The sequence below is a fragment of the Brassica napus genome, chromosome C9, assembly GCF_020379485.1.
Source record: "Brassica napus cultivar Da-Ae chromosome C9, Da-Ae, whole genome shotgun sequence".
NCBI lineage: Eukaryota > Viridiplantae > Streptophyta > Magnoliopsida > Brassicales > Brassicaceae > Brassica > Brassica napus.
Genome location: NC_063452.1, coordinates 4217498 through 4244304, shown reverse-complemented (window position 1 = coordinate 4244304; position 26807 = coordinate 4217498). Strand labels below are relative to the sequence as shown.

At 35.5% G+C, this 26807-nt stretch overlaps 2 protein-coding genes and 1 long non-coding RNA gene across 3 annotated transcripts; all 3 read right to left on the bottom strand.

The window, feature by feature from the left end:
- Positions 1–460: 460 nt before the first annotated feature.
- Positions 461–2798, bottom strand: LOC125593309. Its single transcript, XR_007329226.1, has 2 exons — positions 1355–2798; positions 461–797 (listed from the first exon to the last, which is right to left on the bottom strand). It is a non-coding gene; the product is annotated as an uncharacterized LOC125593309 (long non-coding RNA).
- Positions 2799–5682: 2884 nt separating this feature from the next.
- LOC106428459 (S-type anion channel SLAH3-like) lies at positions 5683–11788 on the bottom strand. Its single transcript, XM_013869212.3, has 6 exons — positions 11544–11788; positions 8096–8287; positions 7483–7989; positions 6547–7317; positions 6419–6450; positions 5683–6320 (listed from the first exon to the last, which is right to left on the bottom strand). The coding sequence occupies exons 2-6, from the start codon at positions 8267–8269 to the stop codon at positions 5933–5935; spliced, it is 1872 nt and encodes a 623-aa protein (XP_013724666.2). The 5' UTR covers positions 8270–8287; positions 11544–11788; the 3' UTR covers positions 5683–5932.
- Positions 11789–22718: 10930 nt separating this feature from the next.
- On the bottom strand, positions 22719–25201 carry LOC106428441 (probable peroxidase 61). Its single transcript, XM_013869195.3, has 4 exons — positions 24818–25201; positions 24551–24730; positions 24281–24440; positions 22719–23784 (listed from the first exon to the last, which is right to left on the bottom strand). The coding sequence occupies exons 1-4, from the start codon at positions 25109–25111 to the stop codon at positions 23348–23350; spliced, it is 1071 nt and encodes a 356-aa protein (XP_013724649.2). The 5' UTR covers positions 25112–25201; the 3' UTR covers positions 22719–23347.
- Between the last annotated feature and the right edge of the window lie 1606 nt (positions 25202–26807).

Here is a 26807-nt window from a genome sequence, read left to right as displayed (position 1 = left end):
GGTTCTTAAAAAAAAATTATACATTTTTTTTAGGATAAAATTTATTTATTAAATAAAACATATTAAAAGATAACATTTCAACATATGATTTAAAATAAAAATATAAAAAGAAAGATTACGAAAATAAAAGAGAATAATTTAAAAGAAGCATATGAGCTCAGTTGTTGTCTTCATCACGTCCAAATTTACGCCATATATGTTCAACCAAATCAGCTTTTAGTTGTTGATGCATTTGTCTATCACGAATTATAGTTCGAAGCAATAGTGTTGTGATTAAAGAGAAAAGATGACTTTGGTGTTGTGAACGATAAATTCTCAAACCAAGGGTGTTGTAATTAAAGAGACAAAATGACTTTGGTGGTGTGGGAAAAAAAATTTAGAAACCAAGAGTGTTGTGACAAGAAGATGATTTTGGTGTTGTGCTTGATTCTTTACAAGTCGAGAAGTTTGCTTCTTTACAAGAGTGATAATAGAAGCCTTTTATGGTCTTCATGACTTGAATACAAGGAAAGAACAGTCCGTGAATTGGACAAAAGCTTGTGACTTACTGACTGATAATAGAAGACACTAGCATACAAACAATCTATTCATGACTGACTGACTAGCATACAAAAGTTTGTACACTGATAATACACTAGCATACAAACGCTCTATTCATGACTTTTGTACAATACAACTCCGTGACTGCTTACGCACATGCATACAAAACTTGTACAATGACACTTGCTTCACACTTGCTTCACGAGGTGAGTGATGACAATGACACTTGCTTCACACTTGCAACAAACCTCTCATAACTGTATCACAACAGCAAACCACCAAACCATTAAAAGAACAAGAACAACATCAAGCCAAACCGCATTAATTCCATTACATTACATAACAACAACTACATTGTCTCCATTAATTCCATAACAACACGTTCTAGGAATTAATGAACAGATTGAAGATTCTATGTAGAATGTTTAGTTAAAGAGAGAGATCTTATAAGACAAAATCAGATAGATGATCAAAAACTCTTAAACTAAAACAGCAAGACAAGTTATCTTCAATCTTTAACAGGACAAAGCATAATCAATCTGTTCATTAATCAACCACTCTATACCCAACCAATCTTTACTGGAACTCTCTAATCAACCAACCTTTAACAGGACAAAGCATAATCAATCAACAAATATGACTTGAAACTATGAACTTTCCAGTCATGTTACAGACAAATTCAGACCACTCTCTAACCAACCAATCTTTAGCAAGACAAGTTATCTTCCGACCAATCAAACAACAATTCCGAAGCTAATCAAATGAAGAGAGCGACCAAAAGAAGAAAGTTGTGAGGCGATTACAGAAGACGCACCATAGTTTCCGACGAAGGATGTTCGGAGGGGAATTACCCTGAGGCTACAAGAGCGACTATAAGTGGAAACCATTGGGGAAGAGGAGGGAATAATCCGGCGATTGGTGAACCTTTAAGAGCCTTTTCAATGGCGGAATAGAGGTCTCGCGAACCAGAGGGTTTGCTTGATGCTTCTGATTAACATAAACTCATCGTCGTCCACTGGAGAATCAGAGAGGAGAAGGAAACGCCGACAAAGAAGGCAGAGAACACGAGAGAAACAGAGGAAAAGAAAGAGAGAAAAGAAAAAATAAGAAAGAAAAAAAAAAATTCATGATACGCTGACACGTGTTTTAAAAACCCCTCTTTAAAACAGTCCCCAAAATCTCACATTAAAGATCGGTTACTCAAATTATTATGACTTTTGATTTAATTAAATCAGTGATTTTCTTTAGAAACCCTCTTAAAATCCTTGGATAATCATGCTCTAACATTCCAACTTCGATTGCGAATACCTAAATGCAGTACTGGAAAATAAAATCAAGATAAAACCAATGCGCTTAGAAAGTCAACAAAAATTGAGAGGTGATTCAATGGATTTGAATGCTTTATAAGCCCGAGTTGCATCACCGCTTTTATTTGCATAGTTTACATGTCGAGTAGTGGTTTAATACTCCTATATACATTTACACATTCTTGAAGATATAAGTTATATATTATTTGTATAGTTTTTCCTTTTACAGAGCCGGGATGACATGATAGGATGGTTGCTTTATCAATCTCTTTATTTTTGGAAAAAGTGTGCATGATAGTTCTTTGTATCAGAAGATCAGACTTCCTGCGTGGTATGTTTGAGTTTACTCACAACTCTTGCCTCTTGAATATCTCTGATCATCTGTATTTTGTCAGTTTTGATTAGTTTAATAATTGCAGCTATCTATACCGAACTACTTTGTTCATGAAGAATATGACCTACACGTATAGTTTGTTTAACTTATTGAATAATTTAATAATTGCAGCTATATACCGAAATCTCCTATATATTAAAGGAGAAGCATTTTTAAAACTTACCTTAATAGTTTATTGGCAAGGAATGTGACGTGATGATGTGGCTTCACGAGAATCTTTTATTTAGTAAAATGCTTAGGTGTCACGCAGAGAACGTTTCTCACCAAAACTGTGAATTTAATGCGTTCACACTAACATTCCTTAAAAAGAACTTTATACCATATATACTTTTCTCGACGAGCATTTTTATGTGATAAACCTTCAGCTTCAAGTTTGATTAGTTGATTTATCAATCCTCTCAATATAATTATAGCATCAATAAAGATTCATTATTCCTCTGTACGTTTATGTTAAAAACGGTAACCCATCTGATCTATCGCCTTTAAGTCGACAGATCCGTAGAGACGACAAAGCGATGAAACTTTAGTACGATGCCAAGTGTTAATGAAAGAACCCTTTTCTCCATACCTACTTTCATGCATTTAGCAGAGCACTCACATTCTTGAGAACTGTCTCTCACTGATGAAAGAGAACGTTGAAAATCTATTTCTAGATAAATGTGTTGTAATCGGTTTTGTTACTGCTAGATGAGGTAATCTCTGTTTCGAGGAGACTGAATCACTGTAAATCGTCTCGGTTTAGTGTATTAGTCTTCTAGAGCAAGAAATATAAGCATGCGAGTGTCACCACCTTCACCGCCGTGAGAGCTCTGCATTAGACGACCTTGAATATGAGAAGAAACTTCTAGAAACAAACCACCAGGAAGTCTCACGTGCTGGTCGCATCGGGAACAACCTTTACAATTTAGAGGATCAAATAACTTTCAATTTATTTTATTATGCAACTATGTTTTCTGAATTTAAAAGAGCTATACTTTTTTTTCCTTTCACACAGCTATTGTTTTGCTTATAATATGTTATTGATCCACATTTTTTGATTTTATGTGTTAAACCCCTAAGTCCATAACTACTACAACTTGATAGGCGAAATATAAAAAAATTATTTTTCAAAGGTTCTTCTCAAACTTACAAACACCATATATTAAATTTTAATATTAGTGAACCCATTATAAAAAGTCTCTGGCTTCGCCTCTAATAACAATCATACTTTTAGTTCTATCTAACTAAGTATACCTTATGTTATACATAATCATAATATATAATTTCAACATTAATATAGACATCTTATCCCGCGCTTTGCGCGGATTACTATCTAGTACTTTGTTAATGAAGAATATATGATCTACACCTAAGGTTTGATTAATTTTGAATGCTTTGTTTCTATTTTCACTTACGTTAACACTTTCACCATTTGGTTTGACCTCAGAATCACGTGCAGCCATTGTGATAAAAAATATATAGGAAAATGGCTCAAAAGATACTCGACTAATGTTAGTAAAAATAAAAATATAATGCTTGGTTTATGTCTTTTTATTCATGGGTTATAATTTCTTTGACTGTTTCCATTCTGATTAATTTGCCATCGGAAGTGTGAGATGGAAAATTATCTATTTGAAAAACACGACGATTTGAAGAAGATCCGTAAATTTAGTTTGTGGCCTGCTTTGTGAACCACAAGCAAAGGCATTTACGAATTTGCTCTATCATCCCAAATTTGAGTCCGAGAAACAACCAGTTGGTCAACAGTGTTTGCATATCCATGATTGATTTCAAGACACAGAAAAATGAAGATCATGCACAAGATTATAAGAGTAACTTGACTATCAAAGGTTGAAATTAAAACATTGAAAACTTTCTCTCTTTTTTTTTTCTTATAAATTTTGTTTGTAAGAATTAAATATTAGATTTTTATATTGTAATATAACAAATTGCGAGTGAAATAGTTTACTAATAAATTTGCGGGAGATCGTTCAATGTCCGTAGTTTCACTTCTGATTTCAAGCCACATAACATCTATAAAATGGTCGGTTAGTAGAAGTGGTGACTCGTACTACTACTAATCATTTCGTATTTCCAATGATTTGTCTATTATTAGCAAAACATGACGACCAAATGAAAAGCAATACATAATAATTAGTTAATAATTTATAAGTAAAACAATTTGTTAACCCAAATACAATTTGCAAGAGAAAATAAATCAAACCAAGAGGAACTATATTTTTCAAGTTTTATATATTTCAATCACATTTGTTCTAATTTAGAACAAATGTGATTGAAATATATTTATTATTTTTTTTTAAGTGACAAAAAAATATATATATATTTCAATCACATTTGTTCTAATTTATGTTGTTATTTTACATCTATGAAAATGTTGCATATACCAAATTCTCCTAAAATCTCCAAAGCTAAGATGTACAGAGTCAAAGTGATGCAGTAGGAGAGTATGATGGTTCTCATGTGATAAAACCAAAAGACTCGTTATCATCATCATCTACACTGAAGAACCCAATAACAAGATTTTAGTCCTGTTGAAAGAAAATAAAAGTCTGAGAATACCCGAAAAAGGAAAGCAGAAAAGAAGTAGGGTTAGATAAAATATTCGTAAACTTGATTTGATTAGAACCAAGTATACTTGATTTGATTAGAACCAAGTATACGGATATTTGTAACTCTATGAAACATCACATACTAATATATAAATTCGTAAAAATGAAGTAAATCACAAAACTAATGTTTTCGGAATATATATCTTGATCCATTTTATGTATATATATATTTAGAGGAAATTATATGTCAAGTGAAAAAGTAGCAAATCTAACAAGAAAATCACAGAATATATTTACAAAATAGAAAATTAAGGTATCAGTAAAGAAAATTAACATGAAATCATTAGTTACATTACAAAAATAAACATTTTGGGTATTAATTTTTTTAAAGAACTGCTCTACCGCAGCGTAGCGCGAATATTTATCTAGTAAATATTAAAACATGGAATTGATCACCAATTGAAACTAATTGCCTCAGAATGAAGGTTTTTCTTTTTCTAAAAGTGAAGGTTTGTTTAGCGACACCAGATGTATTAATAGCTTATCTAATCTGAAAATTTTCCCGCTCTGCTAATGCATTAGCTCATTATCTTAAGTAGTTGTAGTTCCTATATCAAGATATTCATGTATCCATTACGTACATGAAAATGAAATGCTAGTGGGAAACTGAAGCTCTTAGCTGGTTAGCTGATTTGACTAGAACCAACATGATTCATTTCTTCTACAGTGTGTACATGTTTACTGCAGAAATTATATAATAAATGATGGTTCTGTTGATTTGTCAAGGGTACAGTTCCTTTTGTTGGACATCTAGTCTTACTCTGCTTCTTGATTGTCTGTCTAGTTTTGTTTCAGTGAAAAGAACTGACGGTTGATGCTGTTGATACAATGATAACCCCCTCAAAACTTTTTATTTATTGGAACAAAAAGAGTTTACATACTACTATATCCTTGGATCGGTGCACCATTGTAGATACCCCTTCCATTTGCTTACTACTAGTTTTACACATGCTCATTAGAACCATAGCAACCAACACTTTAGCTACTTGGTTCCTCACTTGTGTCATGAGACACTGACAATGCATCAAAACCAAAATTTAGATACTACGAATCCATTATACCAGGGATTGTAGGTGTATTGATTATGCGGAATCACTCTCTTGAGCTTTGCCATTGCCAGCTTCTAGATCATTACTATGACTGCTGTCCGAGTCCGTGAATTTCAAGTAATTCTCGATGTTCTCTGAGCTCACGTTTCTCAGTTGGTCGAGCCACCGGTGGTGGCTAGTCTGTTTGGGTCTCGGGCGGTTGCTGATGGCTATGGCGTAGTCATTGGGGAAAAGTTCGCAGGTGACAAATGCATGGATGATGGTGGTCACGAGCAGTGCGAAAACGACTAATGTAGCAATGGCACAGAGGATCACACACATGACTTGAGTCATAGTGCTCCTTACTACTGTTGCGTACCTGATGGTCGCAATTGCAGCTCCGGTCATTGGAAACGTATACGCCCACCAAGACAACGAAAATCTATTTAAAAAAAAGGAAAAAAAGGTCAGAGATTATTAAAACTTAACTTCTAAAAATAAATGAATATATATATATAAATGAAAGTTTCTTAAACTTACTTGATTCCACGAAAGAAATTAATCCGTACAGCCTATAAGATTCATGCAAAACAAAACAAATATTTGTATTAGTAAATACATGTCTGAAGACGGAACTCGTTAGAACCAAGAGTAGATGTGAAACGTACCAAGGAGAAGTAGAGGAAGATGGCGATGAAGTAACAAACTTTGGAGCCATAGTCGAAGGAGTCTGTGATCTTAGCCCAAGCCATGGAAGCAACACTTGGAGCCGCGACAAAGAGAAAGAACACAGGGTGAAGATCTTTAGGTAAAGTCTCATTAGTCGGCAGTCTTTGGTAGAGTGTCACAAACAAAACCAAGTAATGAGCCATCCCAACTGCGTAGAAAAATATCGGCCCTTCCCTAAGCCCCATGCTTGCACCAAGCAACGCCCCCACAAAGTTCCCAACGATTGAGAGATGGTTCGTCGGGTTAGCGACTCGGGACAGCCTCCTTTGACCACCGGACATCCATTGACCGTAAATCTTGAGCTCGAGGCAGATGAAAGGAAACATGAGGAGGTACCAAAGGAACTGTGGCAACTCTGTAGCTATGGAAGGTGGGACACCGAGTGCTAAGAAGAGTAATGAAATGAAAGGGGCGAAAAAGAAGTTGATCCTGATGGGATGGTAGTATTCTCGGCGTACGGCTTCGAAGTAAAGGATGATTTTGAGGAGGTAAATGGTGGCAATGGTGAGGATTAAAGCGACTGAGATGAACCAGAGAACCTCGTTGATCCAGAGTGGTATGTGGAGGAACTTGGTTGGCTCGGCCGTGGCTAGGGTTTTCCACATTATGGCTTGGCTGCTTACTCCAAGGCACATACCAAAGGTGGATATTGGGTAACGTAGAAGAAACGGCCACGTCTGTTCACTTGGTAGAACAATTTCTTCTTGAGGCTGCAACGTTCAAAAAAAAAAATTAGAAAACATGCACTCATGAATATATAGTTTAATCATAAATTATAGGTTGTCTACGCGTTAATAATTCTCTAAATAAGTTGCTAAGAGAAAAAAAAAACAGATCAGGTATACTTAAAAAAACAAGAGTAGGCATATATGTACCCGGAGAGTCTCTAGTTCAGGACCTTCCAAGGCAGCATAGTAACGGTCCACAGGCATGGCTTCATGTGTATTTAAATTCTCCTCAGCCCGGTTTGGTGTCTCCGGTTCAATAGAAGCTGGTTTTCTTGTAAACTGTCTCTCTAGTTTCCCTGACCATGTCTTGAACGAGTTGTACCTGTGATCCTTAAGCTTATCCATCGCCGGGTTTTGATTTTGAAGACGACCGCTCTGATGATAATGATGATCATGACGACGACGGTCATCATCATCGTTGCCAGTTTCCATGTAGAGAGATGAGACTTTGGTCATCGGCTGAGAGATGAACTTGACGGATTTGCCAGTTGACGGACCAATGTTGTTGTTGTTGTCAGAAGAAGAAGATGTCGGATCGGAGATCATGAGAACATTTGGTGAAGTTGGCATCGAAAGTGATGGTTTCCTTTGGTGTTTGGGCATCGTCCATGGTGTAGTCTCTTCCATTGCTTCTCTTGATGCTTCTTGACCATTCTATACATATATATGTAAAATGAATTGGTTAGACTTATTTATATAATAACTTTTAACCTAATGTTTGCGAATGTGGAAGGCAATAAATAAAATAAATAATATATACCAAATTAGTTGTGGAAGCATGAGAATGATGAAAACGACTGATGAAATGAGGAAGGGGAAGATTACTCTCTTTGTAATTGTCAAAGCCAAGCATTTCTTCTGTTGTGGCTCTTCGTAGTAAAGTTGGCAGCTCCTCTTCTACTTGTATTTGCACACAACTTGATCTCTCCTCCATTATTTAATTAAAATTATCCTGTAACAAAAACGTCAACTTAATTAGTTTTTTTTAATTCTACAAAATAATTATTTTTTTCACTTGATATGTATGATGTATCATTGATTCATTCATATAACCCTTGATTGATGTCAACTCAATTGCATTTATAAAATTTTGGATGGTTTTGAAAAAGGCTATATTAGGGAATATTCTCAATAAAATATTGGCCATGGAGAAGGACTTATGGCGAGTTCTTGATCCATTAGATTGACACCTCTTTTTCTGTTATTCCTTTGTTATTCTCTATAGCATATCTTCCTAATCTAGAAAAATGGATTTGGGGTTAAATTTTCCAAAACCATGAACTCATGATAAAAGTAGAATCAGTGTTTACGATATAAACAAAAACATTATCTGGCCGACTAAATCTATCTTACCTAAATTCTCCACATATAAACATATACCTAAATAACATTAGCAAAGGCTAGTGGTCCAGCCAGGCAGCCACTAAGCTAAGTTTTCAGCTGAATGGATTCCGACGACACTAACCGTCTATTGTATATCGTGTGCTATAAAAAGTACAACTACGTTTTGTTGATCATAAACAATTGCAGTTGAAAACTATAAACATAAAATGTAGGGGACCCCTTAAAAGTTAAAACTCTCCCCAAATTAAACAACCATCGTAAAAGCAAACAAAGTATATATTTTAAAAAGGGAAGAAATAACTATTGTTTGAATGTGGAAAAACTATTGTTTGAATGTTAGTTTTGTTTTCCTGATTTTTAATTTTTTGTGTGCTAAATTCCTGATTATTAAATTTTTATTTGGTAATCTTTCTAATATTTTTTGAAAATATTTATAATTTTACTACTGTAATGATAAGTCTCTGTACCGATTTTATGTGGGGTTTTTTTTTCACTTATCCATTGAGATATTTCACGTCATGAACTATGGGATATATTTGATAGATAACCAATTTTCTATCAAAATTGGCCAAATGTATGGTAGCAAAACCTTAACTAAATGGTGTATTTTTTTAAGGAAAAAACTATATCCCTTATATATCAAAAGAGGAGCATTGGAGTTAATGCTTTCACACCATGTATGACACGTGTCCACTGGATAGAGACTCTCACAAATTAGTTGCCTTAATTGGTTTTGCTATTCCATAATTTTGGGAAACGTTTCATTGATCTAGAAAATTAAAAAAACCACTCGTGGAATGAGTTATCACGTAAAGCTTAAGCTACGACATCACCGTACCATCGTAAAGATTATTTCCCATCCTGAACACTTTCCAGAACATATACGGGTGTGTTCTGTCAGTGCACATCGCGAAGCACTAGATAGTAACACGTGTAAGTTAGAAACACAGAATCGAGAAGATGAAGACGTAATTAACTTTTCTCTTATACGGGAGACATGAACATTCATATCGGCGAAGAACTCATCATGAACACTTTCAAGAAGAGAACACTCTGAATCTTAGAAATGATACATCACCGAGCTCGCTAAGCATTTTTGCTCCACACTGCATAATGGTTCTTGAACGTGTATAGATTGTATGAACTATAAAAAGTTAGTTTATTATGTCTAACGTTGTTCTTGACCGTGACTTCTGAGTTATTACATATCTTTGTTCTTCAATGTGACAATCTATGCGCATGCTTGTGATATGAAGAAGTATGATCGAAAGAGAAGATGACGACGTCTGAAGAAGGTAAGCTGCAGTTCTGTGTTACTCAAGACGATAAAACGGAGAAGATGAAGACGTTTAAATTCGTATGACAGAACCGAGAAGATGAAGACGTCTTTTACTTTTGTCTTACAAGAGAAACATGACTATTCATCTCGACGAGAACACTTTGAAACAGAGTACACTCTGTATCTTAGAACCGAGACATGACCAAGCTCGCTAAGTTGCGCAGCTCCACACTGCATTACGGTTCTTGAACGTTTATAGAATTTATGAACTATGAAAAGAGAAGATGACGATGTCACAAGAAGATAAGCTTAGTTATTTGTTACGCAAGACGAAGATGAAGACGTGATCTCCCTTTCTGTAATATTAGATTTATGGCATACAAACTATTTGTACGTATCATTAGTTTGCGAAGCCAGGATTACAGAGGCATAATTACAACTACATGTCTGGACTCTTTTTAATATAGAGTTTAACTGGACGTAATATTGAAAATCGGTTATTTGGGTTTACTGAGCCCAACCGGTCGATTCATCGAATAATGGCTGCGATATTAAAATCTCGCCGGTAAAACCTATTATTTGTTTCCTCTCTAATGCCAGAATATATGAGAATCAACTACGATAATCTGTTTATTGCAATATCATTAAATCTTCCGTTGTTATAAAGTCCTACTTTATCAATCATATATTGCAAATACATACTCTATTTTGGATGTCAAACATTAAATCACCGAGTCAATTCACCCCGCGCAAGGCGCGGGTTATCACCTAGTTTTGTATATAATTGAGTAGCGGTCATGTACATGCAAGATTGATTATATGATACTACAAGAGTTATTGATGTTAATGGATAACATGAGTGGTTGTGATTAAGAATAATAGGATTTGAATTAAATGATCAGGGGAATTTATTGTAATGATACTATTTACTTAACACTAATTTAGTTTAATGAAACAAAACTCCTGTAAACAACAGAATAAATGAAACAAAAGTAACGAAAGATTACTATTCAATTGTGTGGTGAGCTAAGCTATACCGATCTACTCATCGGGTCCACTTCAAAGTTGTGGTCCGACCGGCCAACAAGGCTTGTGGTTATTGTTACACTATAACAGGTAATCAATAACAAGCCTCGTGGCTATTGTAACACTAACAGGTAATCTATCGTTGTGAAAACGCGGTTTCATCATCCGACATATACAAGTAAACCGGTCTTATGTCTTTCATCATCCGACATATACGAGTAACCCGGTTTCATCGCATTGCGTACAGCTAGTCCGTTAAAAGTTAGGGTTATCTATTGGCATCTGGGGTTTAGTTTCAGTTTCTGTTTTTGAAAGCATTTTGGGTTTTAGAAAGAAGAACGACAATGAGAAAAAAAAAAAGAGCTTAAACACAAGAAAACAGAACTCTAAGTTGGGATTATAGCAAAAATCGAATATTGCCTATACATTTCCGTAAGAAAGGATGTGCAAAACTAAAGTAAAATCCTAAATAATTAATTTATTTATTCTGATGAAATGTTCTTTCACAAGTCACAACAAGCCAAAAACAAAGCAAATGAGAGATGAAATAAACACTAACCTGACGATTTGAAATTTGCAGCCGTAGTCTCGTCGAGCTTGTTGAATAATGTGTGAAACTCTAAGGAAAAGTACGAGAAAATGTTCTTGGGATATGGAACCTCTTGATAAAAATGGAGTTTTTTTTTTGTTGAAAAAGAAGCGAAGATGAAGGAGAAAAATAAAGGAAAAGCTGAGCTGGTTTGGGCGAAAACAAAACACGTCTTTGTGCTATATATATAGAGATGTGTGTATTCACGTAAGCACAGTTTTTATGCCAAAAAAAAAACTTAAGTACAGTTATACGGAAATCTATAGTATATGTTTAGCTGTAATTCAAAGCTTTCAACGTGGCCGTCCTCTTGTTGATTAACATTCACGTCATTGACAATCTCTTATAATTTTAGACGTATTTATTCAGTTTTAAAGCTTTGGTCATTAGGTGGTGGACCAAATTATACAGAACGGACAAAAAAACAACGCAACTTGGAAACTTTTTAAATAAATTTATGCAAATGAAGTTGATATGCTATGTAAAAATGCATAAAATGTTATGCGAATGAGTTTTGAATATTTTGACGACAATTTTTTTAATTAGTAGTTTCTCGTCAAATACCTAGATATTATTTGAAAAATGATTTGCCACATGTAATCTCTACAATAATTTTAATAATAAAAATGTGATATGAATACTAAAATTAATCACATAGTTTATGACAAAATATGACATGGACAATTATATTTAATATTAATTTATATTTTTTGTATTTTTTGGAATATAGATATAACTCATACATTACATTTAATGTCGATTTATATTTTTGATACACTTTTTAGAATATGATAATAACTCATACATTATCATTAAAATAAATATATTCAAATATGACATTATGAATTTCAAAATATTATTTAATTCTATTTTTATAATTATAAAATTTTATTACTAAAATTTTCAAAATTTTCTATAGTTTTTTTAAAATTAAAAAATTTAATCATAAAATCATTAATTTCTTTTATATATCTACAAATTTTATAAATACTGTTTATTTTTAATTTTTGATAATTATACAATTTTATATCAATTTGTATTAATTTTATACAAGTTTATTTATATTTAACCAAAACAAAAATAGATAAAAAAATCTATCTTAGATTATAATTTTAAACCTATATACATTCTTAAATTTAATTTAAAATAAATTCTTGATTTTAGACACATATATATATATATTCTTAAATATCATTTAAAATTAAAAATATATATTTTATATTGATTTTATGTTCAGTTAAATTAAATTTCCATTAAACATTTGTAAGAAAATAATAAAATTTATTATATTAATAAAATTTATTTTTAAATATAATTTAAATTAAAAAAGAAATTATTACTGTACAAAGTTCTGAAAAACACCTAGCTGTAAGTGAAACTCGAGGGGGACGGGTAACGATGCTGGCGGCGGGATGCTGTTTGATGGAGTTTTTCTATCTAAAATCTCATAAAATTCCCAAATTCCCAAATTTACAAGATGCATATGATTATTTTATATTTTGGAAATTCATGATAATCAAGTACCGTGATTGTAAGGTCTAAAATAATACTACATAATTTCGTAGCCAATATGGTGACTTGTAGTACATAATACGAATAAATGGCTAAAACGACTAACCCGACAATTATTTTTCAAAATTGCAGAAAGACGTAGGAAAGAGGAAGAAACCAAATTGGTTTGTACATACCCTCACAAAGATTGTGTTGTTAGGTACATATTTGACTGACTGATTTGAAGTAGGATTTATGCTGTCATCAAACTGTTTTTGTTATACTTATATTTGTTCCCTTATATGTAGTTCATGTTTTAGTAAATAAACATGTCATCAAATTGTTTTTGTTATACTTATATTTGTCCGTTATATCTAGTTCATGTTTATAATATCTTCGGCTGGTTCCTATCAAATGCGCTGTACATGGGTTTTGTCTTTAGAGCGGACAAAACTTAGGTTTGACCTTATAGCAGATTGATAATGCCAAAGATAAACTTGACTAACGTGTTACAATTATAAAAAGCAGTCACCAGCAAACGTTTTGAATAAAGATAATTACAGGTTTTCCTATAAAAATAATTGATCATCTACATGTTGGTTTAATAGGTTGATGTAGCTTATGAAACTGATAGAACCATAAATCGAAGCTTGATAATTATTTGGGTGATCTAATATTACAAATATGAATACATATAGATATGTATTAATATCCCACATCGAGAAATGCAAATAAATGAGAGTAATATATGTGATGTGATAATTCTCCATTTTGAAGTTGTTTTTGAATGTGAAATAGGTCTATTCCTAATACATATGTATGTTACTTCGGTTAAAACGCACATATGTTTGTTTATTAGAGTGCACAGAAAAATTAGAAAAGAAAATACGAGAAAATGTTGATAAACTTTACCAAAAAAATGCTTTTTGATAAAAAAAAAAAAGCTATAATGCGATTTAAATTGAAATAGTCATTGATATAATTACTTTTTTGGACAAAAATAAGATGATGAGAAGAATTGACTTTGTAACTATCGATGGTTGATACACTATAAAACCAAGGTAATCAAAAACTAATTAACAATGGTTTCATTTTGTATAACTTAATTCGTCAGTGTTATACGGGGATCAATATATCCCTGGTCATGGGTTCACAGTGTTATCCAAAAATTATAAGTTCCCTGAAGTTAATCTAAAAATGTTCAAGCTACGTGATCTGTACGTACCTTAATTTTTAATATCATCTGAATAAGAATAACACACAAAATATGATTTGAAGTTATCCCCCCTAAACTAGTAATAGATGGCTAACTTTTTAAATCGATAAATAAAAAGTTAACCAATGTAACTTTTTTTTAACACAACCAATATAACTATATTAAATTAAATAATTAATGAATAAAACACTAAAAAGTGTTCTAATTAGTTTTTTAATTCTATTATTTAGTTTTAGTGATTTGAAAATATATACGCCGATCGTTTATTTCTGTTTTTAACAGAACATATTTTTGAATGTTTTTCTATTGTAGGAATTAATCGATTTTCGAATATGCCTTTTAATGTCGTATTTCGATGTGAAAAGAATATTTATTGTAGGATGGATGATTGAAGAAGACAAAACTAAAGAAAGATATTCAAAGGGAGACAGAAAATTTATTCTACCTACCAACCAATTTGCAAACGAGTGAACGACAAAAGTTGGGGAAAAGTAAAATAAATACATTTTCATAAAATACGTAGCTGTAATTTAATAGGCTATCGACCCATATGACTTGATAAGTGCTGTTAATTGTCAATTACTTTTGGGTAGAGTTTGGAGTCCTTATCGAAAGTAAAGCTGGCATCTCCTAGTTGCCAAACCATATCCTTAAATTCAATAAGATAAAAAATAAGGCTGTGCTTGATAATATATTTTTTTGATAGAAATTGTTAAAGTTAATATATTTTTAAAGCAGAAAAACAGAAACTGTGGAAGAGAGCGCAGGAATTTTTGTTTTTAAATGAAGAAGCAGAGTGTTTCAAAAAATAAAAAAATAAAGAAGCAGACATTTTACTAGATATCACACCTTGGAGTTAATCTTTATCGTAGTTTTAAGTAAAATAGGAGTCAATGTCATATAAGTATAAGATAAGTTTCAAGCTGTGCATATTGTTAACTAGGGGTGGACGTTCGGGTTCGGATGGTATTTTAGATTTTTGGGTATTTCGGTATAGAGGTGTAGAACTCGTTTGAGTATTTCTGTACTTCGAATCGGGTATTTTTAGTTCGGATTCGGTTATTTGGGATCGGGTTCGGATATTTAGATTTTGAAAAAAAATATTAAAATTTTCACTTCTCAAATTTCTTGTATTTAAATTTATAATTTTCACTTAACTAATTTTTTATTTTTAATAGATTAAATGGTTAATAGATTTGGACATTACATTTTCAAACTAAAAAGACATTAATTTGGTTATTGTTTTTAAATTTTGGACGTAACTTTTTGTTAATTCTTGAAATAAAAAGTTTGACATGCATTTTAAGTGAATAGCAAATCATTTTTTCCGTAATTGTATGTATATCATATGAACTTAAAGTATGTGTAGTATCAATATAAATATTTTATATAAAATGAGAGATGTAAACTAGAAATATAAGGTTATTTATACATATGTTCGGTTATCTTCGGATATCCATTCGGGTTCGGATATTACCCGTTCGGGTTCGGATATCCAATATCTCCTAATTCAATACCCGTTCGGATATTTTGCTACTTCGGTTCAGATTTCGGTTCGGGTTTTTCGGATCGGGTTTGGGTGCGGCTTCGGATATGGGGTAAAGTGTCCACCCCTATTGTTAACTCAGTGAAGATGAAAAGCTAATATATATTGTGAATGCGTGAAAAAGATTTAATGAATGATATCATACAATTGATCTTATAATACGTTGCCACATATATATGCTCATTGATTTGTTAGTTCAACTTTGATTGGTGCATGCTTGTTCTATACGATGATTATACACAATTTTGTTTGGTGACAGTATTTCATTTTTATTAAAAAAGACATTATTTCATAAAATAGCAATAAATATAGCTATAGTTTTTTTTTTGGACAAAAGGGCTAATAAATATAGCTATAGTTCAACGCTACAATTGATAAGGTTACGATTTATGTATATATACGCAAAATCTATATTCTTCAAGATTTTACTAGTGACTAGTGAGTCTCATGTCCGTTCCAAGTTGACGATAGAGACGTGATATAATATCACAATCCCTAATTCAACGCCATATCAGGAGAAATCTAGTTAATCTACAGAAATGTTTATACAAACATTTCGATTTTTAATATGTTGTGTGATGAATGTGATGATGCAAACATCTTGTTTTTTTTTTTAAATATGTCGTGTGATGAATCATCCTTTGGAAAATATCCATGGGAGGAGATGGGAAAAGCCAAATATATTAAGGGATATATATCCAAAATATATAGAGCTTTAAACATTGATGCTGATTCGGTGATGGTGTAACCTGAGGTTACTTATAACGCAAGTAGCCTATTGATTCTGAGAATACCTAGGAAACGTGCCTTCTTGAGATCGTTGAGAGTCAAGCTCTATCCGAGAACAAGGTTTAGAGTTTATAAAAGCTCTGTTTATTAATCAAATAAGTCGTGCCCTTACAACACCTAAAGCATCGATATATATAGTAAATAATAAGTAAAACCCTAAAGAATAAGGATCATAAGTTTTCCTTATCTTCTATGACAAGAAAAGGAGATAAAGCTCGAAACAAATAAGTAAACTTTAAGAAAAGGAAAATAGAGTAAACACCAAAGCCAAGAAGAAGTAGGATGACGCTGCATCAGGTCCTCCGGGGTAAGAAAAGATTCGCCCTCGAATCTTCGGGCTCATCCTGCGGCACATAGGGAACCAAATGTTTCACATTAAAGACATCAGAACACCTTATATTCGCTGGTAACATCAAACGATATGCGTTGGCATTTATCTTCTCCAAAATCTCCAATGGACCAATCTTACGTGCCTTCAACTTGTTGTATTCATGAGGTGGAAAGCGTTCTTTTGTTAAGATAGCCCAAACCTTATCGCCAACGTTGAATTGAACGTCACGACGATGACGATCTGCAGCTTCCTTATACTTTACAGACGTGATCTTCAAATTGTCATGGACCAGCTGATGGATATGAGAAACATTGGCCACAAAGTCAATAGCTTCACCATGATCACGTGTAGCGTCAGGGACCAAACCAAGATCAATCGGGCCTCTAGGAACGATACCATAAACCACACGAAAGGGACTGTAAGAAGTGCTCCGATTTACAGCATGATTGAAAGCGAACTCAGCCTGACACAAAATAGAATCCCATGTACGAATATTACTGCCGACCAAACAACGAAGCATATCACCTAAAGATCGATTGATTACTTCTGTCTGACCATCCGACTGGGGGTGATAAGCAGAACTCATATCAAGACTCGTACGCAGAAGCTTCCAAAGAGAACGCCAAAAATGACTGAGGAACCGCGAATCTCTATCCGAAACAATAGATAATGGTAGACCATGAAGACGGTATATATCACGGAAGAAAAGTTGAGCTACCATGACCGCATCTGTTGTTTTTTTGCAAGGCACGAAGTGAGCCATTTTCGAGAAACGATCCACCACAACAAATATGGAATCGAAGCCGCGTTGAGTACGAGGGAGGCCGAGAACGAAGTCCATACTAATATCTGTCCATGGCTGTGTAGGAATAGGCAAAGGCATATATAATCCTCCATTCGATGCATGACCCTTAGATGTCTGGCAAACTACACATCGCTCCACAAAGCGAACCACGTCACGTCGCACCGAAGGCCAATAATATGAGTCGAGGACCATCTTAAGAGTCCGGTCGCGTCGCATATGTCCTTCATTATGGACCTCTTGAATGATACGCAAACGCCAACTACCCTCTGGGATGCATAATTTGTCCCCGCGAAACAAGAATCCATCGGTGATGACATAATCTGTCCGACTATGAGACTGAACTTCACACCAAATCCGTCCAAAGTAGGCGTCTGTTGCGTATAGCTCCGCGATAGAAGCAAGACCAGGGACCGTTGTGTGAAACGAAGCAAGTAACGTGTGGCGTCGGCTGAGGGCGTCTGCTACTTTATTTGTTTTTCCCGACTGATGACGTATGACGAAAGTAAACTGTTGGAGGTAGGCGATCCAAGAAGCATGGCGAGATGATATCTTAGACTGACTATCTAAATGTTTTAAGGCGTCATGGTCGGTAAAAAGAATAAACTCCTGATGAAAAAGATAGTGACGCCAATGTCGGATTGCTTGGACAATGGCATAAAACTCCACATCATAAGTACTGTATCATGCACGCGAGCCTGCAATCTTCTCACTATAGTAAGCAATTGGACGTCCTTGTTGACTAAGGACTGCGCCAATGCCTGCTTTACAAGCATCACAATGCAACTCAAATACCGTTGAGAAATCTGGTAAAGCTAATATTGGAGCCGACATCAAGTGTTCTTTGATAGTTTGAAAAGCTATCTCGGCTGCTGTAGTCCACAAGAATGTTGATCCTTTCATGCAATCAGTCAGTGGTGCTGTTAATGCACTGAAATTCCTCACGAAACGCCGGTAAAAGGACGCGAGACCATGGAAACTTCGCACCTCTGTTATAGTTCGTGGAATGGGCCACGATTTGATAGCGTCGATCTTGCTAGGATCAACTTGTAGACCGTCGGCTGAGATAATGTATCCTAAGAAAAGGACTTGCGACGTGCCGAACACACACTTCTTTCTTGCCGCAAAGAGTTCTTGATGTCGCAACACTTGAAGGACATCACGGAGGTGGTTAAGATGGATGTCCAACGTCTCACTAAAGACGAGGATGTCGTCGAAGTACACGACAACACATTTGCCAATGAAAGGCCGGAGGGCTTGATTCATGACTCGCATGAATGTGGTAGGTGCGTTCGAAAGACCGAATGGCATGATTAACCACTCAAACAAACCTTCACGAGTTATAAAAGCAGTTTTCCACTCATCACCTGGACGAATGCGAATCTGATGGTAACCACTCTTAAGATCTAGTTTAGAGAAGATGGAAGCACGACCAACTTGGTCTAATAGGTCGTCAAGCCTCGGAATTGGGAAACGGTAGCGTACAGTTATTTTGTTAATTGCTCTACTATCAACGCACATACGCCATGAACCGTCTTTCTTGGGAATTAAGAGTGCCGGAACTGCTGCAGGACTAAGACTTTCGCGTATGTGACCCTTAGCTAGAAGCTCCTCGACCTGGCGACGCAACTCATCATGTTCTTGAGGGCTCATCCGATAATGAGGTCGATTTGGAAGCGTAGCATTGGGCATGAGATCAATGTGGTGTTGAATATCGCGCAAAGGAGGGAGACCGGTGGGAAGATCAGTCGGAAAGACATCGGCAAAGCTGTCTAGCAAAGAGTCAAATGCCTTAGGGACCACGCTACTCGGGTCCGAGATCACAGGAGAAGCGACCAGTGCCCATACCATGTCAGTCTCGCGTAAGTGTTTTTCGAATTCCGCCTTGGGAAGAGTGAGAAGAGTGCGAGCTGGTGTTGCAGGTGTCGGTGATGAAGTACTTGTTGCCGGTAACTCGTCCACTGCCGACGGTTCCGGAGATGGAAGAAACGTAATTGTGCGACCCTTAAATTCAAAACTATAGGTATTAGTTTTGCCACGGTGAGTCGCGTCCTTGTCGTATTGCCAAGGTCGACCAAGAAGAAGATGACATGCGTCCATCGGGACAACGTCACAACAAACAGAGTCAAGATAACCGCCAATGGAGAAGGAGATCATCACTTGACGTGATACAGTTATTTCCGTTCCCTTGTTGAGCCATGCAAGTTTATACGGTGACGGGTGAACCATGGTCTTGAGGTCTAGCTTCTTGACCGCAACTGTAGAGATTACATTTGTGCAACTCCCTGAATCAATGATGAGTTTGCATATTTTACCGTGAATAGTGCAAGTGGAGCGAAACAAAGTTGTTCGCAACCATGATTCTTGAGTAGAGTGCGGAAGCAAGCAGTTTCGTCGTACTATCAAGGCATGTGCTCCTGTGTCCCCTGCAATATACTCGATCGCGTCCTCCGCCAGAGTGTCCGAGTCATATTGATCATACTTAGGTTCTTCATCAAGGTTGGTGTCTTGGTTCAGCAACCCTCGTTTGTGCTGATTTGGACACGCCGTTTGCCTATGTCCCGTCTCACCGCACGTAAAACAACGAAGAGCACCTGTTCGTGCAGGACGAGTTTGAACAATCCCGTCTGTTGGTGTATTAGTACTAGTACGAGCTACTGCCGGCCGAGATGGAGATGCATCCGAAGTAGTCGTTGTGTTGGAGTCGACGGCTTGAGTCGTCGATCGATTCCTCGAGTTTCCTGTGTTCCAAGTTGAACGGTATTGAATTTCCATCGCCAATGCACGTTGGTGAGCTTCAGAGACTGTGAGAGGATTGAACTGCTGTAAGGCGATTTGAATTTGATAGCGAAGACCCCCTATAAAACGTGAGACGAGTTGTTCCTCTGTTTCAACAAGTGCTGTTCGGGACACCATGTGGAAGAAGTCTATTGCATACTCGTCCACTGTCCGACCACCCTGACGCAGAGCTTGGAGTTTGTTGTAGAGAGTGCGCTCGTAGTTGTAAGGGAGAAAAGCCCTTCGCATATGCTTTTTGAGACGCTCCCAAGTATCAATGCGAGGTTTTCCCGCTCGTCGTCGCGATTCTTTAATCTGTTGCCACCATGCCATTGCTCTGTTTTTGAAACGGGAAGCGATTAAAGGAACACACTGGTCTTCTGGAATGCGTTTGAACTCTAGAATTTCCTCGATCGCACTAAGCCAATCCAAAAATTCTTCTGTGCTAAGATTGCCGTTAAATTCTGGAATCTCAATCCGAAACCCTCTTTCCCATTGTCTTTCTTCAGGCTGAACGTCGCGTCTGTTGATTTGGTGATCAGCTGGAGCGCCGATACGATCGTGGTTACGTTGTTCCTGTTGGTTGCCATCGGCAAAAAGATTTTCTGCCAAATCTTCATCTGAATCGTCGGCACGAGGATGACGATGAGCAATGTTGGCCTGTGGGTTGTTTTGTTGACGTTGAAGCACTGTTGTCAGAGCAGTTTCAACGGCCTGTATGAGAGTATCGTGAAGCGAAGCCGTGAAGGTTTCAAGAGTATTGCGAAGCTCCTCTTGTAATTCTTCGGGCGTTTGCTTACGTGGGGGCATGATAATGACGAGGTAAAGAGTAACCGGAGATAGGTGGATAGCAAAGATCGTAAGAAGTCTTGATTAAGAAATCAAAACCGTAGGTCTCTGATACCAACTGGTGTAACCTGAGGTTACTTATAACGCAAGTAGCCTATTGATTCTGAGAATACCTAGGAAACATGCCTTCTTGAGATCGTTGAGAGTCAAGCTCTATCCGAGAACAAGGTTTAGAGTTTATAAAAGCTCTGTTTATTAATCAAATAAGTCGTGCCCTTACAACACCTAAGGCATCGATATATATAGTAAATAATAAGTAAAACCCTAAAGAATAAGGATCATAAGTTTTCCTTATCTTCTATGACAAGAAAAGGAGATAAAGCTCGAAACAAATAAGTAAACTTTAAGAAAAGGAAAATAGAGTAAACACCAAAGCCAAGAAGAAGTAGGATGACGCTGCATCAGGTGATTCCCATAATAACCAAATATAAACACGAAGATTATTGAGTTTGGTCTGAAACCCTGAATCTGATCAGGCAAGCAAGACAAAGAGTAATGGTACTCCAAGAAAGCGACCACCTAGATCTCCCACTTGAATCCTCTCCTTGTCTAGCTCTGAAATCTCGAACCATCCCTTTTCCGCTAAGATTTTTGGTCTGAGATATTCATTTTGGTTCTTGTTGCATACCTCTACTATACAGTGGCGTGCTTAGGTAAAATGAGGCCTAAGGCAAATCTTAAAAGAAAAAATATTTAGAAAGGGATGAATCGAACCTGGGGCCCCCCTGCTCAGAAACACAAACCTCTTAACCACTAGACTGCAATAGATATTTTGCAAATTGGAGCCCTAAAATAGCTATATTTGTCGGGGGCCTGAGGCAAAAGCTTTTTTGAATACATGATGTGCACGGCTCTGCTACTATAGCTAGTACGAGTTTGTCATAAACTGTTTGATTGGTGATTAAGTAACAAAGTTGTATGTTTTTAATCAGAAAAAAAAAACAAATTACTAAGTGTGAAATGTGTCAAAACCACAGCTATCTTAGTGCAGTGACCACTGAGTTTTAGAAGCTCGAGAAAAACAACTTTTCAAAATGTCCATGTACCAGTCGCAAAGTACTTACGTAAAAATTTGAAAATATTTCATATAAGAAGATATGATAATATCTCTTTTTAGGAAGTCGGCTAAGGCAAGCCACAAAATCTAGAAATTAAATTGAGAAAAACGTACCTAGGATTAGGTACCACATAAAAAGAATGCCGTAAAAGCTTTGGTGTTGAATAAGAGTAGACACAAAACATAAGGACTAGAGGACTAGGGGTCATAAGAAGTCAGAGAGATTCTTGGGTTACTTTGATCTAGGAACGTGTTAGGCTGGTGTCTCTATCTGGAGTATGATATGTAAGTCAATTCGGAAAAGAGATAGTAAGATATTTTATGTATGTAAAGATAAAATTTAGTTATTATCATACTGTAAATACTTTGTGAAATAAAAAAAATATTGTACTTATGTATTTTACTCTCTGTATTAGACCCGTCTTGCACTTTCAAGCTATATCTCTCTTCTTCGGACTTTCGTAACTGGTACATATCTCTCTTCTTCGGACTTTCGTAACTGGTAACGACGTGTCCTGTGTATTGGCTGTTAGCCAAGATTGGAATGCTAACACGCGTCCGAAAAGGCAAGTCTTTGAAACGCAACGTTTTGGGTCTGGTTCTAATTCCTTTGCTTTTCTTTGGGTCAAATGTCTTGTTCAAATTCCATTACATGGATTTCTAAAACAATAGTATCGATGTATAAAATCATGGCAAAAACAAGGATCGATTTCTATAAACACCGTTTTTATAAGAAGAAAAATATAATAGTTCATTCTTTTATAGAACTTTAGTTATATAATTATTACAAGAGATGAATTAAATAATTGGATCTCCGCTATTTGTTCACCATCCTTATCGATAATAAATTTATCAAAATATTTAGATTATAGTATAATAATCACATACACACATAAACTACGATATAGGTATATTTTAAGCCCCGTAGTTAGCGTTGGTAACTCTGCAATCACGGCGAATCTCTCCAGCTTTACCAGTCAAAACATTGATGGACCCCATCCTCGACATTGCCAAAGCAAAAGACTTTCTAAAATCTTCGAAATTTGCATCAAACTCTTGCGTGATCTCCATCGAGTCACCGTTGTAGATCAACTGTTGGTCCACGCCCAAGACAGCGTTGTGAGACAAGACACGAGAATAGTAGGAGTTGCTGAATCTGTTGCTCGATCCTGAGTCTGGGTTTAGGTAAACGAGTGGGTCGGTTTGGCCCTTTTTTGTTCTTGGAGGACAACGGGTTCGGAGTTCTGACACCAATGTTGTGTTCATGGTCGGGTCTGGTTTTCCTGTGTTCTTGAAGTTGTATAGCCTGTTCACTATGTGGCTGCAATGTGTCTTCCCCATCGAGTGTGCTCCTGTTAAGAGTATAAATAACACGATAAGAAGTTGTTCATTCACCCAAGAGAATCTAAAGAGATCCACGTTCTTGTAATGTGAAACCTAGTAACTTTATGTATACGAGCATCGATTTTTCACATATAATCTTTAACCACATATTAATATTATAATAAAAATTAATTCAAGAAACATGCGAAAAATAAATATTTCACTTCAAAAAAAATCACACAAGTTTTTCAAGATTTTGAGAGATCCTTCCATTACAATATTAGTGTGGTGAAAAACGTTTTTTTGATAGACTCCTAATAATGATGGTCTAAGTGTTGTAATCCGTAAACTCTATAGTAGTTAGACATGTTTATAGAGTTGAAGAATGTTTACCAAACATAAACAAACCCTGGATATTTTAAAAATTTAATAACTATTCGTGTATATTCTTTTACATTTGTATTGTTTCAGTCGCGGTTTTATGTGTGTTAGTTTTACATGTGAATAAAGTTCAGATATGGTTACCTAGAAGAGTACTCATGTCCAAAACGTCAAGACCTTTGGACTTGAAATATGCCAATGACTCCTCCACTGAGATGGACGGTGACGGTAGATCCACGGCGTCTGCATTTAAAACCCCACCATCCCTTCTTCCTGTAAGCACAGGATAAGACGGTGCTCCGGCCTAATCAATCAGTACATCCAATCCAACAAAACAACACCAATCAGTAAAAATTCATGACAAATCCACAATAATCGATTGATAATAAGTAACAACTACATGTATATATTTACCATGTGAACAGCATCTCTAGTGGCAAGGTTGAGTATATCAGCGCAAGAAACTACACCGGGACAGCGTGTTTCAAGAACCTTTTTTATCTTATCGATTATCACAAAACCTCCAAGTCCTCGATTCTGCGGAGCCTTCCTCTCTGAGTTTGGCCCTTGTAAAAGAACCGAAGCATCGCATCCCTACACACAACAACGCCAAAGGTTAAAAAATGAAAGCTATGTTAACGAAGTTTATTGAAATAACGAAACGACTACGTTCTTACTTACGTTAACCATACAATCGGAATAGAGGAGACGAAGTAGCTTGGGAGCAATGCTACTGTCGTTCCTATAAAACTTTTCAACTTGGTATCTAATATAAGTTTCTGCATCATCACAAGTGTTAGTAACTTTGTAATAATGCCAAACCAGTTTCACTGGAGGGTTCAATCCCGTCGCAGCCTCTACCGTCGCAGTACCGGCTAAGCTTACGACTACGAGGGCTAATAGTGGGAAAAATAATACAAACTGCCTCATTTTAAATTTATAAAATGAAAAATAATCTTCCACCACAAAAACCATTGTTTTCTCGATTAAGACTAGATTCTTGTTTTACGAAAAAAAAAGACTAGATTCTTGTTATGTGTACAATAGAAATAGTTGGATAGAGGAAAAATAAATGTAATGAATTGATATGGAAAGTAGTCGATGAAGATGGATATATATAAGGTTTGACTAGGGTGGCACATCCACGTGGTCAACCGGATGTATGGTTATATACACATATTATTACGTTCTGACTTTGATCGTTTTGGTGTACATTGCAAGGGAGCGTGTGTAGGACAAACGTGGATTCACATAAAACGATGTTCTTTCACGTTCGATACTATGATTAGTCTTTGTTCCTTCGTGTAGTAAATGCTTGTATTGTAGATTATGTAAGGTTGCTTCGTGATTGCTCGACAAAAAATGTTGAGTTCACACCTAAAAAAATGTAATAAAATACCTCTTACCATTTAATGAAAAATACAACAAAAAGGCATTTTATCACTGATTAGATCACATAACCACTGAATTATGTCTATTTATCACTAATTAGATCCTATAACCACTGAATTATGTATATTTATCACTGTATGTTTTGAAAATTGTAATCAGCGTCTTGTGAGAGACAAACTGGCCGGCAAAGAATAATTCATAATGAAACATTTGGCTTGCTTTTGTTGTGTATTTACAAATAAGCTTCCGTATAGGTATTATACGAAAACACTGCTGATACCAAAATCCAGCTGTACGGACCGATCAGCGTCGGCAGCCAGCGCATTGCTGAAAACTTGTCCTTTCTTAAGCGTCAACAAAGCCAAAAATTTGATTTTTCATTTTTCATGAATGTGTGTAAATGGTTACTTTATAATCCAAAACGATTTTTATCTTTTTGTATTTTCCATATCAACGTGGTTTAAGATACTAAAACCTCAATTAGTAACTTATATTTTGCTCCAAACTTTGCTTTAAAATTTAAACGTTGTTTTCTACTCCAACAATTATGTTGTAGTTGGATGTCTTTTTATTTCGCATGCCGTATTAGTTACTTAATCACACTAATAATCTCTTTTATACTTTATTATGTTGTTTAAATATTGTATATACAATACATAATATAATTAAATTTATCATGTCTAGGCGTATTCTCTAATCGAAATCAGTATAAAAATGGAACAGGATTTGACCGTTTCAAGGCTATTTTGACAGTGGTATATACTACTAGAGAAAGTTCCGATGGTTTTTATAAGAAGCTAGAGTGTCTTTTGCCTTCGTTAAGCATGGTACTTCTATTTATTTAACCACTTAAAATTCACAAAGTATTATGAAAGAGAACCGAAAGTGTTGAAAATATAAAAGATACGGGCTCGCTGCACTATTTGCACAGTGAATTTATTTTCTATATAAACGATCGATTTTGATCATTTGTAACTCGCACCTCATCTCTCTTCTCCGTCTTTATAATAAGTATTCTCTTTCGCATATTTATCATATATCAGTGTTATCTTCTTTCCGCGGGTATAAAAATTCGCTCTTATTTAAATTTCTAAAATTATAAGTTATTTTATAACACAAAATACCATTTCCTTATCATTTATTAGAAAGTCAATGTAAGAATGGTCTAAGCCGTCACTACAAGAAAACACATGCTTAGCGAGGAAATTTAACGAGGAAAAACAATCCTCGTAAATTTACGTCGATTTTACGAGGAACTTACGTGGAAAACTAAAGTCAT